The following is a 20,142-nucleotide window of genomic DNA, read 5'->3' as shown; positions in this document are numbered from 1 at the left end:
TCTACATGAAGTCACCAAAATGCAAAATTTATGCTCTTTTATATAGTTAATGTAATTTTTTTTTTTTCTAAAAGGTTGAAAGCTACCTTTCAAGTCTTCACTGTAAAAGGTTAGCGATTTTTTTTTTCTCATTTCATTTTTATTTGCTTTTTTACATTGAATTATTTTTGCTATTTTTGTTAAATAACTATATTCATATGCATAAATATAGAATTATATCGAAATTTTAACAGTAAGAATAATTAAAAATATTAGCTAAAGTCAAATAAAAAATAGAATATATACAATAACTTGGTCAGTGAATTAAATGTTAAAATAATCAAAATAGTAATTTAACATCACTCAATTTATTTGATTGATTGGATCAATAAATTTTAAATTATTTTTATAAATAAAATAATGTTACTATATTTTAAATAAAGTAATCACATAAATTACCATTTGTTTATGTAAAAAAATAAAATATTATATTTTTTAAATAATTTCACCATAAATTAATTTAAATAGTTAATATTAAAAAATATTTAAACAAAGTTATTTAGGCAAAAATTTTAGACAATAATTAATTTAATAATGAAAATTTTATTATATATATATATATATATATATATATATATATATGTATATTTCGGTAGTAGTAACCAATATTGAGAGAGAACCTCACACTTGTGATATAAATGTGAAGAAAAAACTCAAATTTGTAATATAAACCTGTGTGTAGAAAAACTCAAATTTATTTAAAACATACATAAATATAAGTGTTTATTAAAAAAAAAAAAACAATAAAAGGAAGAAGTTAACATTGGAAATACTGAAATTTTTATTTTTATCTAAATTCACTTCATTATTATATATTTAAGATAAGATATAAATATATGAAATTTAAATAAAATAAATGGATCATATTATATTCTTTATGTTTTATATTTATAATAAATTAAATTCAGATAAAACGTTGAAAACGTATATTAACTTTGTTAGACAATGAAAAAAAATCCAGTTTAAGAATAATTTTTTAATAAAATGAAAGTTCTCACAATTGAAAAATATTAAAATAAAGTTAAATTTATTTTCTTTTAAAAATTAAATTTATTAAAATATTAATATTTTTTATTAATAAAATTTAACTAGAATATTTAAATTAAAAATTCTAGACTTATGAAAATTTTAAAGTTAAAAGGTAAGAATAATAAAAAATAAAAATAAAAATAAGAGAATTAACAAATATATACAAGGGTAAAAGTTAATAAGGTAATATATAGAAGAACATTTAATTTTTAATATTTTTGGCATAATTAGATACAATTAAGATTTAAATTTAAGATTTTACTGTTTTAAAAGTAATAATGAAATCATTTTTTTAATAAATTTTAATATATATTATTTTATTTTAAATAAAATAAAATTACATATCCAAAAAATTAAACTTTATAAAATTTAATATTTTAATATTTTATTTAATAAATTACATTAGTATTATTTTTTTTATTAATTTAACCATTTTATATAAAATTAATAAATTGTATAAAATATAAATATTTTGTAAAGTAACCACACAAACTAACAAAATCAAGAATTAATTTAATCGTCCAGGTGTTCATCCCTGTGGAGTCAAACATCAATTGGAACTCCGAAAGCAGAGAGGCAGAGTCAGTCCGCCGTGGGCTTGCTTTGCCAATTTTCATTTTTGCCCTTGTTATCTCGAACACGCTCCAGTTCCACAACCACCACCAGCACCACCACCGCCGGGTTTCAACTTTCCTTTTTCTTCTCTTTTTGAATAAAATTTTGGCAATCCACCTGTACCTTCTACCTGTCATGAACGTTGCTTTCTATGTTTGCTGGATAAGAATTAGTAGATTTCGCAGCTCTCTTTATATCCCTCCCTGACCTCTTTCCTTTACCTGCATTGTCCAACCTCTGCACCTAACCTAACCCTAACACGACACTGTTCGACCTCTTCTCCTTCCTTTTCTTCACCACCTCGCCTCTCTACAATCTCTCTTTTACAGGTATCCTTTTTATCTCTTTCCTTTTATTTTTCACTAATAATTCCCAAATAGTTAGGTAAACTTTTTTTTTTTTTTAATCTGCCCTTGGCAAAAATAAATAAATAAATAAAACTCCTTTTTCCCCTTATAATTTCTACTGTTTGAAAGTCGAGAAAAAGAGAAGCAAAAATTGTGCCTTAGAAAGTAATAAACTTTTGAAAACACATTCCCTCTAAACGAACTGATCGTTAGGGTTTTGTTTCTTAAGTAGAGAATCTGTTATTGAAGAAATTTTTTTCCATTCCCTCCCTTTTCTGGAATTTTTTTTAAGAAAAAAAAATTCCTTTTATGAATTATGCATATATTTTATTCCTCTCCAATGAACCCTTATTTATTGGTCTAATATGATAGTACTACAGAATGGAAGATACTGAAATGCCGAGTCAAGATCAAAATTTGGCGGGTGGCTCTGATGTCAACCTTGTTGATGCCAGTGTTCAGGAGGAAGTATCAACTGACAAGCTGGAGAATCAAAATGCCAGTGAAAATGGGAAAACATCTGCCGAGGATAAGACTGACACATTGCCAACTGATGTTCCTATGAGTGAGAATCAAGTTGAACCCGATAACAAAAATGCTCTTGATGCCAATGCCAATGTCAATGATGCTGTTAGTAATAAATTGCCTGAAAAGAAAATCAACGTAGATGCTACCAATGTTCATAACCAGCCGGAAACTGTTACTCCCCCTCCTCAGAGGAAGTATTCGGCTCCTAGACCAAAGAATGAGAGTGTTTCTAAGTCCAAGAGTGTGTGGACTGATGTTGAGGTAATTTACTGAAACGCATATAAAAGGGGGAAATTCTCTTTTTATCCATTGCAGTGAATCTTTGAAGTAAAAGAATTATTCCAACAAAATTATTCCAACAAAATCGTATAATACTTTTTGAATGGCAGATGGGAGAGGCTGATGAATCAGGCACCCCAGAGGAGAGAGCGGCGTTCATGAGGGAGGTGGAAACTTTTTACAGGGACAATGCCCTGGAATTCAAGCCCCCTAAGTTTTATGGAGAGCCAATAAACTGCCTTAAGTAAGTTTCATGTAACTGTAGTTTTACCCTGGTTGTAGTTGTAAAGTAACCTCTTTGGGATTTTTCTCCGTGAAATAGGTTATGGAATGCTGTTATCAGACTGGGTGGCTATGATGTGGTATGCTTATTTCCCTTCTCAATTTGGAACTTTTTTTTTTAATGCTTTGTACTGCATTTCTGTTAACATTATCACTCGCATCTACCACTTTCTGTAACTTAATTTAGGCATTGGTTGCTGGAAGCCTGTACATGAATGGATTATTGGTTTGTTATATTACCAATGTTATGGTATCTGGAAACAATCAAGTCATGAGGATGAAAATCCATTGAGGTCAACAATTGCTGTTGCTGCTTAAGTCTTAATTTTAGTTTGCCTTAGGTTTGGTTTTGCACCGAGTATTGAATTGCTTTTGCATAAGCACTTTTTTCAATATGTTAGCCAAAAGGAGTCAAAAGTTTATTTCAGGGTATTTTTACATTTTAAATTGTCTTGGTTTAATAAAATTCTAAACTCAAAGAAAATGCCTGATAAATAGAGGAGGAATATTTTAGTACATATTTTTAAAAATAAGAGAGACATACAGAGTTGTTCAAATTACAGGGGAATTAAAGAACGTCGACTATGTTATGACACTTCTATCTCTCTCAATCAATTTGGCTTCATACCCTGTCGTTCAACTATGGAAGCGATATTTCTCATTAGAAGTTTGATGGAGAAATATAGAGATATGAAGAAAGATCTACGCATGGTTTTAATCGATTTGGAGAAAGCTAATGATAGTGTTCCAAGAGATGTCTTATGGAGAGTGTTAGAACAAAAGATGGTATTTATTAGGTACATACAAATGTTGAAAGATATGTATGAAGAAGCAACTACTATTGTGCATACAGTGGGAGGGGACACAATAGATTTTCCTATCGTAGTTGGATTACATCAAGGTTTAGCTATAAGCCCTTACCTTTTTACATTAGTTCTAGATGAATTGACGAAACATATATAAGAGAGTATCCCTTGGTGCATGATGTTTACAGATAATATATTTCTGATAGATGAGATGCGAAAAGGAGTCAATAGAAAGCTAGAGATTTGGAGAAGTACTCTAGAGTCAAAGGGTTTTAAGTTAAGTAGAACGAAGACAGAATACATGCATTGCAAGTTCAGTGGAGGCCAAACTGGTGATAGGGAAGGCGTTAGTTTGGATAGAGTGGTATTGCCCCAAAGTAATCACTTTAAATATCTCGGCTCAATCCTTTAAGTAGATGGGAGATGTAAGGAAGATGTTAATCATAGGATTAAAGTTGGATGGTTGAAGTGGAGACATGTCACGAGAGTTTTATGTAATCGCAAGATTCTTAATAAGTTAAAAGGAAAATTTTACCGTGCAGCCATACAACCAGCCATGTTATATGGTAGTGAGTGTTGGGCAATGAAAGAATCGTATGTGTTTAAGATAAGAGTTGCGGAGATAAGAATGTTAAGATGGATGAGTGGCCATATTAGACTAGATAAAGTCCGTAATAAGAGTATTAGAGAAAAAGTAGGAGTGGTGCTAATTGAGTATAAGTTGAGAAAATGGAGATTAAGGTGGTTTGGTCATATGAAGCGTAGACATACGGAGGCTCCAGTTAGACAAGTAGAGCATATTGGGTTAGAGGATAGAAAGAAAAGAAGGGGTAGATCTAAACTGACTTGGAGGAGAGTAGTACAACATGACCTAGAAGTATTACACATTTCCGAGGATTTAACCCAAAATCGTTTAGAGTGGAGAAAGAAAATTCATATAGCTGACCCCAATAAATTTTTGGGATAAAGGCTTAGTTGAGTTAAGTTGACTACCTCTAGTAATTTCATTTATTATTCTTAGCCAGAGAGCACTGACTGATTTGATTCAAAAGTAGCTACAATAACAGTAATCCAGATAGATAGGCCTTGGTCATGGAAATAGTTGAAATGTTGTATGCTTGCTTCTTATGTACACTTCCGTGCTAGATAACACACCTCAACAAGAGAGATTTGCTGAATAATGTAGTTCAGATTCTGTAGATTCCTTGAAATACCTGTGTCAATACAAGACACATAAATATGGATGCAAAATGTCTGATGCTGCTAAAAAATTTTGGAGAGAACATCTTTTGATCTTTTCTATCTGTAGGGAAGGAGAGACTGATAGTGTGTGTGTGCGTATAGAGATTTACTTGGACAGAGAAATGGCATAAAGAAAAAGTTTGAAAGGGGTTGAGAGATATTCTCCTTACTTCCAATGCTAGATAGGTAGACCATGTTTTCAGACCTAATCAAGAATCGACTCCCCATTAGCTTCCAAATTTATTCCTTCTACACCTCTTAATTTTGGGATTTCGTTCAATGAATGCCACATTGTATATCAACAAAAGTTGAAGTAACATGGTTAACCAAACAAGTACAGTAGATCTGGTAACCTAAGCAGACTAGGAAATATCTGGTCACTTTTGTGTTTTTTGTTGTTTTCAATAATTGTTGCTGACAAAAAGCAGCTGAGGATAAGAGCAGAAAGCTGCAAGTTTTGGGTTCTTCATTGGACTTTGATCTATTAACCAGATCTTAAAATTGATATTTGAAATAAAAGATAACTTGCAAACTACTAATTATTTGCTGTTACTTTATTTTAATAATCTAGAAGAATCTGGAATTGATCTGATTAATAGGTTTGAGTCAGAAGTTTTGGCTTAATATGCTCATGTGCTTTGATGAAATTATTTGTACTTCAATGCTTTTTTTACATGGATTTAAATGTATATTTTTCCATTCGCATATGACAGAACTGCTTTTATTACCCTGTATATGTAGGTCACTGCTTCCAAGTTGTGGCGGCAAGTAGGAGAGTCTTTCCATCCCCCTAAGTAAGGAGTAGCAAAGATATCCTTAACAATCTTGTAATATCGTAGATTTGGAATGAAGTTGTCCAGCCATTTGTCAGTTGCATTCTTTACAACATTTGGTGTTTAGGCTGCTGAAAGCTGACATCTCAACTCAGCTTTCAAACAGCTGACACTATATCATAATTTTTCTCTTCTTGTCTTCAAATCAATTTTACATGTTTGTAGGCCAGAAACAGTTGAAATGTCAGCATAGAAGTTGGAAAATATGGTTGCTACCCCAACTAATATTCAATTCTTGAACTCTTTCTTACAGAACCTGCACAACAGTTTCTTGGACATTCCGAATATTCTACGAGAAGGTATTGCCTTTCAATTGGGAAAATGCTCAATTTTTGAGATTCCAATTGAATTTTCAAACACTGTAATGTAGGACCATAATTGGTTAATATATCTTAGACGATGGTTCAATTTTGTTCTCTTCTGGCATCGAAAATGTTGACTGGGCAATCTATAACAGAAGCATCATTCAGAAAGGAGCTTCTCATGTCTACAGCTATCTCCTTCCCTTCCCCAGGGAGAGAGAGTGATAGTTGACTCAGAGTATAAAATTAATGCAGATGCATAACTTCCTTTTCTTTATCTTTCCAAGGGAACTGAGCTTGGATCTCCTCCAGTGACATTTGAATTCCAGAAAAAATGAGACCGATCTGCTCCCACTTGCCCTGAAATCTGTTTGTCATATTTATATTAGTACCAATTATTTCAGTCATTATTTTCATCAAAGGCTTCCTTCATTTGTTTCATCTTTCATTGTGTCCTCTATTCCTGATCCTTTCCATTACTGCAGGCACTTTTGGAATATGAAAAGCATAAGAGGCAAAATGGTGAGCTTCAACTCCCTGGTTCACCCCTGCATCAGCCTTCTGTTGTAGAAAAGGAGGTACAGTTCCATTCCTTATCATTTTAGTTGTTTTGTAGCACTTCAAAAATTTTTAAATGTGAGGTCATTAACTTCTATTATGCTATGGCTATGTGAATAGTATGTGACATAAGGAAGCATTGAGAACTAAAGAATATGTGTAAGGTTCTTTAGTGCCTTTATGATAATAATTAATAATAACAGGATGATCAGATAGATGGAGAGTATGACTACTCAATACTCATATGGGTAAGAGCTTGGATTGAGTTAATTTGTTTCCAAAAATGAGTTGTGCTTAAGCTTGAGTTGTTCTAGGTTATGAATTTTTAGACAAATACGCCAGCATAGATGGTTTCAGGTTTCAAATTGGTTGTTTAAACATATGAAATTTAGTAACCCATTTGATAGAAGATACGAGTTTGTGTACCATTAGGCATCCCTGAGGATAACTGCAATTTATAGAATGGTAAAAACCATTTATTTATTTATAGAATGGTAAAAACCATTTATTTATTTATAGAATGGTAAGTGCTGCAATTTATATATTGTGCAATTGCTAACCTCATTCTGCTTATTAGGTAAGATATTATTTTTAAACTTTTGTTTGTATGCTGATTCTTGTGAATTGAAGTAGCTGGGAACAAACCTTATTACTTTAATTTGCTGTGTGATTTGTATTTAATGTTCTTCTCATTCATGTAACTGAGTTTCATGTGCAGGTGAGTGGCTACCAAGCACCAGGATCTGGTAGGGCAAGAAGGGATGCTGCAGCTCGTGCTATGCAGGGTTGGCATGCCCAACGTCTTCTTGGATATGGCGAGGTTAGTGAGCCAATTATTAAGGTTTATTCTAACTTCAAACCTAATCATCATTATCATCATGTCTTCATGTGAGAGATTTGATATATGAAATTCAACGAGGTACGGCAATGCTTTTCATCTTTTCTTAAACAGGACAAGAGCCTCAATTCTACACCAAGGCGTGAAAAACCCTTAAAAAGCATTGGTATACTCCCCATGACCAGAAGTCTTTTTTGCCAGCATATCTTTGATGCCAATTTACGCTCTTGTTCTAATTATGGTTGTTGACTCAGGTCTGCATAAACAGAAGACTAACCTGGAGCATTCCGAAATAACTGCAAATATTGAAACAGATAAAGAGTTAAGATTTCTGATCATTCCCCTCTAGATTTATTTTCCCCTCCTTGATATCCATATAGAACATTTTCTTTTATTTTCCTATGTATTTTATTTAAATTTAACACCGTAGGCTAGTATTTATGGATCCTTTCATGAATGATTCTGTTGTTCCAAATGAAGTTTATCTTTAGCACTTTGGCAGTTCAGCATTATGTTCTTTCAATGAATAAGAACGGTTATGTAAATTTTATATAGCTCTTTCTTTATGTTCTTGTTGGTTTTTCAATGAAGGAATATTTACTTGTAATCATGGTTAAACTTTGTAAAGTGCAACATAAAGAGTGAACATCAGTGCAAAGCATACACAATTTACCTTCTGTCCAGGGCATAATGGAAAAAAAGACCCAGTGCACTTGTTAATTGAGTCATTCCTAGAAAGGGTAAATCACCTACTGTTCACTTGATCAACTTATCTGCATCCCCTGCCTCTGCATGTGTGTGCGTGTGGAGTAGGGGTGTGTAAACGGTCGGTTCGGTTCCGAACCGAACCGATAAAATTGAAAACCAAAAATCAAAAATTTAAAAAATCGAAACAAACCGATTAATAAGAGAAAATTGAACCGAACCAAACTGATAAATATCGGTTCGGTTTTAAACCGATCAAACCGAAATTTATAAATTGAGCATTTGATTTTCAATTGGGTTCGGTTCGATTTTAAACTGATCAAACCTAAATCTTAGGGTTTGGTTCGGTTTTCTTTGATTTTCTTGATTATATATATATATATATATATATATATATATATAAAATTTTGGTTCGGTTCGGTTTTTTTTTTTTATTTTTTATGAAAATAACCGAACCGATTAACCGGAATTATAAAAAATTATAAATCGAACCAAACCGATTGAATTTTAAAACCGAACCGATTGAACCGAATTGACTTGGATCGGTTCGGTTTTTCGGTTTAAACCGAAAACTGCTCTCCCCTAGTGTGGAGGAACCAAATTATCGATGAAAGAATAATAATAAAAAAACTAGACATCATACTGGGTTTTCCTTTATATTTCCTGATCAAGCAAATTCTAAATGTTTGTTTGTTTGTTTTCCCTGGTAGACTGGATATAGAAATTGTTGATGTTGGACCCCCTGCTGATTGGGTGAAGATCAATGTGCGGGAATCTGTAAGTGTGCTGTTTTCTTTTAACTCGCTATACCTCCGAGGCATAATGACTGTATTTTGGAATTTGTATTAGCTGTGAAGTTCTTTCTGCTCAAGTACTGACAACTTGCACTGTTCCCATGCACAGAAAGATTGCTTTGAGGTTTATGCTCTAGTCCCTGGGCTTCTGCGAGAGGAGGTGAGCGCTGCTCTTGAACTTTTCTCTCGTTTTGATATTCTTTGCCATATTGCAGTCAAAAGGAAGGCCCACGTCTTTGCCTTTTCTTTCCTGTAGACACTTTAGATTGATTTAGATTGATTTGAATTGCCATTCCCAGACCATAACTCATGATGTTATATAGAGTTATAGACACATGAAGGGATACTTATAGGTTGATTAAATAGAGAATTTATGTCTATCTTTAATGAAACGTATCAATAATACATATGATTTATTTAGGATTTCAAAAAATAATAAATAAATGAATTCCTTCTTAGTTAGCTACCATTCAAAGCTGTTCTTGTTTGTGCCTCAAAGACAAACTGGAGTTTATAGTTATACCAGGTGCTTTAAGGATGTGCTTTTTGTTTCTTTTTTCAAGTTTGAAAATTTTCTCCTTTTTTTTTTTCTCATCACTTGATGATTTTAGAAAGTCTATTACTATTTTTATAGTCATCCCTACTTTTTGGTGAATTCAGGTGCGAGTTCAATCAGATCCTGCTGGACGCCTGGTTATAACAGGTCAACCTGAGCAGCTTGACAATCCCTGGGGCATAACACCCTTCAAGAAGGTATTTCTTTGATTTCCCTGGTAGGAAAAAAAAATTAAGGGGGAGGCGGGGTGGGGGTGTGGTTGGGAGAGAGAGAGAGAGAGAGAGAGAGAGAGCTGCGAGAGAGAGAGAGAGCTGCAGGGGAATGGGGGACTGTAGGAGGGGGGTGTGAGGCGAAATATCATCCATTAGAATTATATAAAATACATCAGATAATACCCAGGAAAGACGGTGGAGTCACAATGGTCTCACTTAAGTACCACCTCCTTAGACCACGAAGGCATAGATAGACAGGAGTCGCCACCCGGGTAATAACCGGGTTATATTCAGTGTTTCTTTCGAGGGTCATGAATGGCAACTTACTCCTTGCAGAATTTCCACAACCGTCATTACCATAGCCCAATGTCTAGGTTCGGGATAGTGGGTACGTAAGGGGAAAGTGTTAGGCACCCTTTACGCTTGGTCTAATCTCGTTAATTCGAGTGCTAGTTCTCTACTAATGTTTCTAAAAGTCTTGTTTATTATTGCTTTATTAAACTTCATCCTAAAAAATGCAATTCTAATTCTACACACGCAAGTAATTCACAAAAGGGTTATTGTTTACACACAATTTTCATGCACAAGTAATTCCTATCTATGGGGTTGCTAATTATTTAAATGATATTTATCAGATGACTAAAATTAATTTATTATTGAGAATTTAATTTACAAACAAATTCAATTTCAAATAACTCTACGTTTCTATTTAACCTAATTAATTAATTTTCACTAAGTTACCCTAAGAATAATTGAATTAAGTTAATTATGTACATGTGTAATTTATTCTAATATCACATAAGGCCCAAATAATCACAACCTAATAAAGATTTCTAACATGCAAATTTATTTTACGATTACCAAGTGTTAAATTAAATTTATTTTACATGCCAATGTTAGTTTAATTTACAAACAATATTAATTTTAATTTATAAAGTATTTATTTAAATTAATTACATGCAAAAGTCAGTTAAATTAAAAACAAAGTTAATTTTAATTTACCAAATAAAAATTCTATTATTAATACAATTTAATGCCAATGGTTATTCGAGGAGTTTAGAGCTACTTACTTGTTGGTAAATGCAATTGCCATTGGGGCAAGCTACTCTTAAAAAATGGTCTTCTGTTCTAGTATGGCAATGACATCCTTGGTTTATTCCCGTTTAGCTCCACATAAGCTCCACGCAAATGCCCTCTTTAGTACTTACCTTAGGGTTACTTACCAATTTTGTTTGTAATAAAAAATAAAGAAACTAAATAAAATAAAAGAAATAAAGAAAATATTAATAATAATTTACATTGGATTCTAACTCTAGTCTCCTAAACGGTTAAGATTCCTAATTAGTTACAACTACCTAATGGTCTAAGTCTTCTAACATGATTCAAACACTTCATAACACTTCTTGAATTAAAAGAACACAGAAAAATAGATCAAATATCAATTAAAACCCAAGAAAATACAAGAACATGCATAAATATACAATTTCCAAATTCTGGCAGATTAACGGTAGCAAGAAATCCGATTTTTTAAAAATAGTTAGATATGCCTAAAAATCATAAAAAAAATTACAGAAGACAGCTTACATATCATACAAGATCATAAAATTTATAAATCAAATAAAACTCTAACCGAATGGTCTACATAAATCGTAACTTTTCTAAGTGACAGAATCATACTATTTTTTTGTAAAATTCATAACTTATTAACCACAACAGATATGAATGCAAAACCAATAGGAAAAGATTCATAAGATTCTGAAATTAATTTTATGACACTAGATTTACACAAAAATATTAAGAAACAAGGGAGATATGGGCTCCACAAGTCGGGTATTCTGCAAATCGGATTTTACAGGAACCCTAATTTCAAACAGCCATAACTTACAAAATACAAAATCTTTTTTTGTTATTCTTAAGCTTAAAATTAATAGAATTTCGTGAAAAATAGGAATATAATCTTCTTAAAATTTTTACAGATTCAGAAAATAACAAAAAATAATAAAAACGTGAGAGACCAAAAACTGAATATGTGCAGAATTGTTTATCCCTTCAAATTAAACATGATTACACGATCTATATGAACATATAAAATAAATTAAAAACAAAGAACATAGAATTAAACATTACATGGCATAGTTCTTGAAAAGAAGATAAAAGAATTAACCTTTAAGAAATATCGCTAGAAAGAAAGAAGAACTAAAAGAATTTTGGCTATTTTTCTCTTTAATTTTTTTTTCTTCTCCTCCAACCTTTTTTTTTTTTTCTCTTTTTCCTCTTTTTTTTTTTTTTTTTTTTATAGAGTTTTGGGAGAGATGTGTGATAGGGTTTGGAGTCTTAGCGTGATAAAGTTCAGATAACTTAAACAACTAGGATTGCAGAATTTGGGTGAGACTGGAATATGGATGAGGTGTTTCAACCAATGGGAAGAGAAGGAAAGTGTAAGGCACCAATAGAAAGTGAGGAAGAGGTGTGGTAGGATTTGGAGTCCTAGGGTGATAAGGTTCAGATAACTTAAACAACTGAGATTGGGAAATTAAGTGAGACTGGGATATGGGTGAGGTGTTCCAACCAATAGGAAGAGAGGAAAATGGGTGGCACCAATAGGGAATAAGGAAGAGAGTGGGGCTAATGGGGAAGAGAGAGTTTGTACAAGAGAGGGATAGAGAAAAAGATATTTTCTTATTTTAATTTTCAAAAAATAAATTAAGTGGGCCCTATTTAAAATTCCTAACTAAACTTTCTTAGGTCCATGACGCCCAATTAAACTCAATTAGATCCATTTAATAACTACCCATATTAAATTTAAACAAAATAAATTTTATTTAAATTAAATTAAATTCTCAAAAAGCATATTATTATTATTATTATTATTATTATTATTATTATTATTATTATTATTATTATTTTCAAGATCATGTTACGGAATTAATAATTTAGTTCTATGCCTTCAATTATATCTTACAGTCATACAATTTTTCATCATCGGGTTTTCCACGGTCTCAATGCACATACTCATCACAAAATAAGGGTCTACAGGGACCTAATTTACTCTTAACTCTAATTGAAGAAATCAAAAGTATTCTTCATGTTCATATTTTCTGTGGCTGCCAAGTCCAAGAGCATAAGATTTGTCTTTTAAGGAAAAATTAATTGCTTCCCCTGCTAGGCATAGCATCTTGTTGCCAAATTTACATTTAATTTTTGCGATATATGGTTAGAGGGCCATAATCATAATCAAGCAATAATTTGCTATGGGATTATGCTATCTCCTTGTTATAATGTCTTCAAAGTATTTGTAGTTGCTTGTGGCCTCAAACCTATTTAACTTTTTTGTGAGCCTTGCAAAACTCCTTTGAAATTACCTTGGTTGGATGTGGTGGTCAGGTCATAAGCTTACCTTCAAGAATTGATCCACTTCAGACGTCTGCTGTTGTTAGCCTTCATGGCCGACTCTATGTTCGTGTTCCTTTTGACCGAGTATCGGCTTGAGTTTCTTGTTTCTGTGAGCCTGATAAACATCTTCAAGGGTAAACATTTTAAATCGTTGGCAGAGACAGAAAGAAGGTCAAAATTGCAATGAGGGCATTGTGAGACATTTGTTTCTTTGTTAAATAGTTCAAACCACCAGACTTTGTAGAAGCCATTCATCTTATTTGCAATTTACATATTAGTTTCAGAAGATACTTTTAATTATTAAAGTTGAAGCATGTGTAAGTTTACGAGTAAGTCAACCTCTGAATTTTGCCTGGATGTGTGTGCTCGGGTTAGAAGCAATCTGGTGGCAAGGATATCTTCTGATTAGTTAATGGCTCATTGTTAACACTAGCAGCAGCTGGTAAGATATAGTCCAGTGGCAACCTGATGACAAATAAAGTTAGCCTCTTTTGGTATGCTGGTGATAGTAATGAGTAAATGACCTAATTGTTTTGGATATAGTATTTTTTGGTTGGTCGAACCTATAGATACCGGAAAGGTGATTTTTTGGTGTGATGCCAGGCTGGTAACTAGCCCAAACTTAGATCACTGGTTTAAGATGCCCCTCATCAGGTGTAAAATTTCGGTGGTACTTGTAGGAGTGCCTCACTTGACTTGTGATGCTCGACTCAGATGCTATCAATGACTGTAAAAATAGTAGTGTTTATATACAATGATAAATATTTAATTTGAAAAGGCAATGAGGCGAGTTTGACGGACCACTGCCTTGGAGCTTAGCTTGCCAAAGTAGTCCACGTAATGATGTCTCTAAACGGCTCATTATCAAGTGAACCTTACTTTTCTTTCTTTAGGAATGATTTAGCGCACAAAAAAAACAAAGGTAAGTTAGTGCTGCAGGGCAGAGCTCTGAGATTTAGTGCTGCAGGGCAGAGCTCTGAGATTCTCGTTGCTTTAAAATTACAAGTGCAGGCGAGAAATGGAAATGGCCCTTGTCAGTTGTCACCCGATTTTGCCATGTTTATAAAAATGGATAAAAGCACCTTATGAGAAAGGATTGTCCAATCATATCACTTTTATCTAATATTCAGCGGATTTAGAACTCAACACATTCAGTCTATGGTACCGTTAAAAGCCAAAATTTTGAAATTCTGGAGTCAAAACAATCTTGAGCACGTCAAGTAAAGATATGGGTTGGTGGGGTTCATATCAGAATTCTGTGTAACAACTAGGCGATTAAAAGCTGAATAGGTATAGTATTCAATTTGAGGAGAATCTTTTCAATTTTTTTCCCCCAGATAGTGATAAAACCATGATAAAAAAGCGTTATGGAACCTCTGCTTCCCTGTCGTTTAGAAAAGGGACATTGTTCCATACCCCATAGTTTTCGAGCGGAAAGTTGGGCCCCAAATAAAATTATCTATCTTTGAGAGCAAAAATAAATAAAATTAACAAGTAGCACTAGGGCTTGGTAAAGGGTATTGATGCACTAATTCTGTTGTATTGTCTAATTAGCAAGCAAACAATAAAATGGAAGGAAGGGAAAAATCACATTTCAAGTTTATGGTATTGATAACCCACCATCTCATTACAGCTCATTAGTAATGAATGGAGAGAAATCATAGTTCTAGTGGGCGTCACAAACTAAAGCCAAGACAGAAAAGGTGGTTCTCATGTAGAAGAGAATGGAGTACAGCAGCACAAAAAGGGCAGAGAAAAGGTTTCCAATGAAAACAAGTTGCGTCTCAGTTCATTGGATTGGGGTGAGATTTTTATGGTTGAGGTTGAGGAGATGCTTGTGCAGTGCAAGTGGAAGTTTTGAGGCCCATTGCAATTGATAAGAGCTCTCGTCGCCCCTGGTTTTTAATTATTTTATTTTAATTGTTGGAGGCTTGGAGCAGTGATCATGATGTTCTTTCTTTTTTCTTTATGTAATTTTAGCTGTTCCACTTTATCATAGGATTTGTAATATATATATATATATATATAAATGAGTTATTGAATCTCCACAATCTTGAAGGAGACCAAGTATTATTGAATTAAATTTTGAATATAATTTTGATCCTTGTCTAAAAATATATTTCAGAACAAATTTAGAATAACTAATTTTATTTGAAAATATATGTCAATTTAAAATTATTATATTTTAATTTTGGAAAAATGGATGGCTGCGGTTGAGTTATACACACTCGCTTCTGCACTATATTAATTTGCATCTGACTTTGGGAGAAACTAAATATATAGTTATACGTTAATAATTTAGCTAAATTAAAAGGAAGAAAAAAAAAAAAACCTTAATTGCCTGAAAGGAAAGTAGGAAATAAGGAAGGGAAAGAGTGAGAAGCTCTTTAAATCACGTTGGATGGAATTGAAAGAGGAGAGCTAATATTCATGAAAACAATATATAGAGCAAGAAGAATTAATGAATTTGTCTTGTAATTCTCCAACAATTAATTAATCATATGATCATATAAATGTGAAGGAATTAATACAGTGCTTGTTTTGTTTTAGTTGGAAATAACACTAATTATCACATTTCAATTTAAGATGAATTCAAATGAAGCACTTGTACGCAATCATATATTTTTTTTAGTGGTCTGAGACCTATACTAACGAATAACAAATAGCAATTAGCAAAAAAAAGAAAAAAAAAAACATATTCTTGAACACCTTACAAGGAAAAGAACCCAAGATTTGGTGTGTGATGTGATGCGATGACACACACACACACACACACACATATATATATATATATATATATATATATTGTAACATCCCGTGAGGAAAGGGAAGGTTTCAATTAGAGCGGTCCTTTAGGAGGACAAGGCTCGCTGATGCCCTTATCCAAATAGGAGGCATAAATGAATTGAATCATACATTGAAATTGGGGGAATTAGAAGCGCCTTTTAGTGGAATGACCTGGAGAGTTGGAAGAAATCCTCCAGGCTGGAGAGGAGCTTTAAGCGTGCTCGTTTAAAAGAAATTCTAGGATGGGTGACCTCCTGGGAAGTTCTCCATTCCACCTATGGGACAAAACCGTGAGGCTCAAGATGACCCTTGTTCAAATGGGAGGCAGAAATGAACTGAATAATACATTGAAATTGGGGAAACTAGAAGCATCTTTTAATGGAATGACCTAGAGAGTTTGAAGAAATCCTCCAAGCTGGAGAGGCGCTTTAAGCATGCTCGCTTGAAAGAAATCCTAGGATGAGTGACCTCCTGAAAAGTTCTCCATTCCATTCCACCTATGGGACAAGCCTAGGATGGGGTGGGCCAAAACAGACAATTCCTCTTATGGTTGGAACAAAGGCGTTACATATATATTTATGCATGTAAGAATGGAAGTGATGCATCCCCATGTATAAGAATCCAGAAACCATGACCACCCCACCACAACGACTAATTATTAAATATATTAAAAGTATTAAAAAATAATATTTTTTTTCTCATAAAAAAAATAAGCTCTCTTCATAATAATAAGAGTAAATTTCATATAATTGTAGAGATGATATATATATATATATATATACTTACTAGTGCATTTAATAATTCCTCGGCCGCCACATAGTTTGTAACTAAAGGAGTAGACAGAAATGCCACTGAGCATGTGAGCATGAGTTAATGTTCATTGCAATCCAGAGATGGGTAAAGGGAATTCACAAAACAATCAGAAAGAAATGTCATTTCTCTTAAAACATTTTATTTCCTTTTCTCAAGTTTCAATATCGCATATTTCCAACCATTCTCTTCATTTTGTTGCAATTATATATTTGTTTTTCTGTGGGAATTGGGTTTTTCTTCCATAACAGAACAATTGGGAACATATTTTTAAAGTAATAATATACTTTCAAAATCTGCCTGCCGGACCATGCACATACATTAAATATTGATATTTTTGTAACTGACAAAAGAACTTTCTTTCCCTAGTTTCAACTGCGGTAACGCTTGGTCAGAAAACTGTAAGTTGGAAGCATGGAGGGAGAGAGAGAGAGTAAAATAAAGAGATGTCCATCGTTCTCGAAGTTCAGAACTAGGGTTTCTTTTTGTTCTTTTTTTGCTGTAAAAGAAGAAAATGTTTATTCTTACATGAGTAAGCAGAAAATGAGATAATCAAGTGCCATGGCCACATGCAAACACAAACACAGATTATTGCAGTTTGGATGTGATTATATAATTATATATATAAGTGCTGTAAACAACTTTAATACAATACATAAAACAAATGAGCATTAAAATAACAATTGTTAGGTATTAAATTATATGAACATATATAATTAAATTAATTTTTCTACAAATTAAACTATTATTTAATGAGATACAGATTATTGAAAACAAATTAAACGCCCATTTATCAATTGGAAACATCCCATATGATAATTAAACGCCCATTTATCAATTGGAAACATACCATTTATCATGTGTATTTTTCAAATAGAAATTCACGTTAATTTTTTTGTATTTAAATCAAAACAAAAGCATATGATAAACCAAGAAATGGAAACACAAATTAATATAAACCCTATCTAGGTAGAGTTGTGCAGCATAATATATATATATATATATATATGTGTGTGTGCATAGCCTCAAATTACAACTACCAAAATATATTAGGAAGGAAAAGAAAAAGGGAAACCATATATATAATTGTTTCATACATGAAATTGAACTTACTAACCTTCACAGACAAGTCTGCAAATCCATAGCTACCTACCGTTACCAGCTGCAAAAACAAGTACCAAAAGCAGCCTCCATGAACATCCTCTTAAGTTTTCAGAGCCCCTTCTTTAATTTTCTCTCAATCAATGAATTAATGGGAAGAAACATCTCCATCACAGCCATACATATCTGTTTATCATACAAAATGATGGAGCTTAGCTTTGCATATCCCAAAATCTGATTATGCTTTTCTATTTGATTTTTGCTCCCTGGAAAATTAAGTTGTCCTCTTAAAATGATGGCCTTGCACCACTCCCATCCCATCCAAACAAATCACCGGAAAATGGATACACATTCCCTCCCGTGTTAAAAAAACCACTACCGCTGCCGCTGCCACTACCGCTGCCTCGTCCTCCACCATCTCCCAGCTGCCCAGACCCACCACCTCCTGTCACACCTGAAGACTGTGACGCCGTGGACTGACCTTGAACGTTTCCTTCCTCCTCCTCCAAGGGCAATCGCTCAAACACAGCGTTTGCAAATGATGCAGCCATCAAAACCACCGGCCCAGAAGCCAACAAAGGTCCTACCACGCTTCCTCCAACAACCTGTCCCTGTCCACCAGACAAGAATATCGACAATCCCCCTGCCCCAGGAGGCGCTGGTGGAGGAAGCACCGTTCCAGAGAGCGAAAGAATCTCGAACCGACCGTGCAAAGTCACTACACTAGCCGCAGGAGACCCTGGTTGCTTCAATGTAACATTAACAACTGTCCCGTTGCCGCTAAGTACACAGACTCCTCTTCCTCTTTTCCTCGCGTAATTGGATACGCTCTCCATGATGTCACTGCCGGCGGAAACCTCTAGCACATGGGATCGAAGGGCATTAGGGCTGTCACGCGTTACGATAATCGGGGGCTTGGGTTTGTTCTTGGAGCCAGGAGGGCGGCCTCGAGGGCGGCGATTGCTTCCAGAGCTGGTGGGGGCGACGTCGGTATCATCTGGCTTGTGGTCTTCGGCTTGAGGTGAGGTATTTTCTTTAGAATCCGGGGATGTTTGGGCTGGAATCGAAAGTCTTTGGAGAAGTAGCTCAGGTCTGAGGAGCTGATGAACATAGCGAGAACCTGCACCTGTTGCTGCTGGCTCATACCCCGCCATCGCCACATCTACTCTCTCCCACCACTTATTTGCCAGCTTTCTCTTCTTCGCTTCTCACCCGATCTGATTCTCACAAGAAATTAAGCTTTTCTGTCCAGCGAGAGAGAGACCAACAAGATCCACCGAAGAATTCAATAATTCCTTCTAATTAGCTCACACTGGTTTAGCTTTCAAGAAATGAAGTTGGAGAATTGTTCTTTTGTAATCCCAAGTGATCAAAGAGAGGATCCAGGAGCTAGAGATCAGTTACTAATCCTCGGACACTTTAACTTGAATTCTCTCTGACTTCATACCCACAAAATCACAAGTCCCGAAATATAGCTGACAAAGCTATAATTCATCAACAACCGCTTTCCGATGTAGTAAAACCCTCGAAAGAGTTATATATTAAAGCCAAAGCTTATAATTCTGGTCATGTTTAGCAGTTTTTGTGAAAGAGGAAATTGGTTTGCATCCCAAAACAGGAATATCAGATCTTTCAAAGGGAAGAAAATAACAGATCAGATTGATGATATAGATATGCACTTAAAGCAACCAAAAAAGACTATACATATATATTTACAATTACTTGAAGATGAAGAGAGAAGAGAGACTTATCAGTGAAAACTGTGCGATAGTTGAGGTGTGAAGAGAAAAAAGAAAAGAAAAGAGAAGCAGAAAGGAATATTGAAAATTGTTTAGGTTAACAAGAATGAAGGAGTTTGGATAGCGAGAAAGAAGATTGATCAGGGAAGAGAAAGACATGATAATAAGAGAGTTTTCGAGGGGAAAATGGTGGAAAAGCGTGCGGTAAAAGCAGAATCCAAGCAATTTCCTTGAAAACAAGGGCCTTCGCTCTTTTGACCTCATTTGCCATTGCCTCTTGACTCTTGCCTCATCCTACAATATTATTCTTTCTTCCCCCCTCTTAAAATTCCAATAATATTTTCAAA

The 20,142-nt window shown here is 33.9% G+C and overlaps 2 protein-coding genes across 4 annotated transcripts; one reads left to right on the top strand and one right to left on the bottom strand.

Moving 5' to 3' along the window:
• The first annotated feature begins 1,588 nt into the window (after positions 1-1,588).
• Positions 1,589-13,691, top strand: LOC110639677 (AT-rich interactive domain-containing protein 5). Of its 3 annotated transcripts, none has more exons than XM_021790718.2 (14): positions 1,589-2,012; positions 2,411-2,819; positions 2,948-3,081; positions 3,160-3,199; positions 5,909-5,961; positions 6,254-6,299; positions 6,788-6,880; positions 7,579-7,701; positions 7,813-7,864; positions 7,953-8,019; positions 9,114-9,180; positions 9,307-9,357; positions 9,858-9,950; positions 13,350-13,691. In XM_021790718.2, the coding sequence occupies exons 2-14, from the start codon at positions 2,412-2,414 to the stop codon at positions 13,452-13,454; spliced, it is 1,332 nt and encodes a 443-aa protein (XP_021646410.2). In that variant the 5' UTR covers positions 1,589-2,012; position 2,411; the 3' UTR covers positions 13,455-13,691. The 3 variants fall into 3 exon arrangements, with proteins under 3 accessions (XP_021646410.2, XP_057987253.1, XP_057987252.1); XM_058131270.1 differs by having other exon boundaries at positions 2,403-2,819; positions 7,579-7,680; XM_058131269.1 differs by having other exon boundaries at positions 1,590-2,012; positions 2,403-2,819.
• A 4,294-nt stretch (positions 13,692-17,985) lies between these two features.
• LOC110639680 (AT-hook motif nuclear-localized protein 27) lies at positions 17,986-20,135 on the bottom strand. The gene has a single exon (XM_021790724.2). The coding sequence runs from the start codon at positions 19,208-19,210 to the stop codon at positions 18,344-18,346; it is 867 nt and encodes a 288-aa protein (XP_021646416.1). The 5' UTR covers positions 19,211-20,135; the 3' UTR covers positions 17,986-18,343.
• Positions 20,136-20,142: the final 7 nt, after the last annotated feature.

The sequence above is a fragment of the Hevea brasiliensis genome, chromosome 12, assembly GCF_030052815.1.
Source record: "Hevea brasiliensis isolate MT/VB/25A 57/8 chromosome 12, ASM3005281v1, whole genome shotgun sequence".
Lineage (NCBI taxonomy): Eukaryota > Viridiplantae > Streptophyta > Magnoliopsida > Malpighiales > Euphorbiaceae > Hevea > Hevea brasiliensis.
This window is presented reverse-complemented; position numbering and strand designations above follow the sequence as displayed.

Excerpts from the sequence above, each read along its gene's own strand:
- LOC110639677 (XM_021790718.2), top strand. The coding sequence starts at position 2,412 with ATGGAAGATACTGAAATGCCGAGTCAAGATCAAAATTTGGCGGGTGGC. Across the intron at positions 9,181-9,306 it reads AGATCAATGTGCGGGAATCT|AAAGATTGCTTTGAGGTTTA; the intron begins GTAAGTGTGCTG and ends TCCCATGCACAG. Across the intron at positions 9,358-9,857 it reads CTGGGCTTCTGCGAGAGGAG|GTGCGAGTTCAATCAGATCC; the intron begins GTGAGCGCTGCT and ends TGGTGAATTCAG.
- LOC110639680 (XM_021790724.2), bottom strand. The coding sequence starts at position 19,210 with ATGGCGGGGTATGAGCCAGCAGCAACAGGTGCAGGTTCTCGCTATGTT.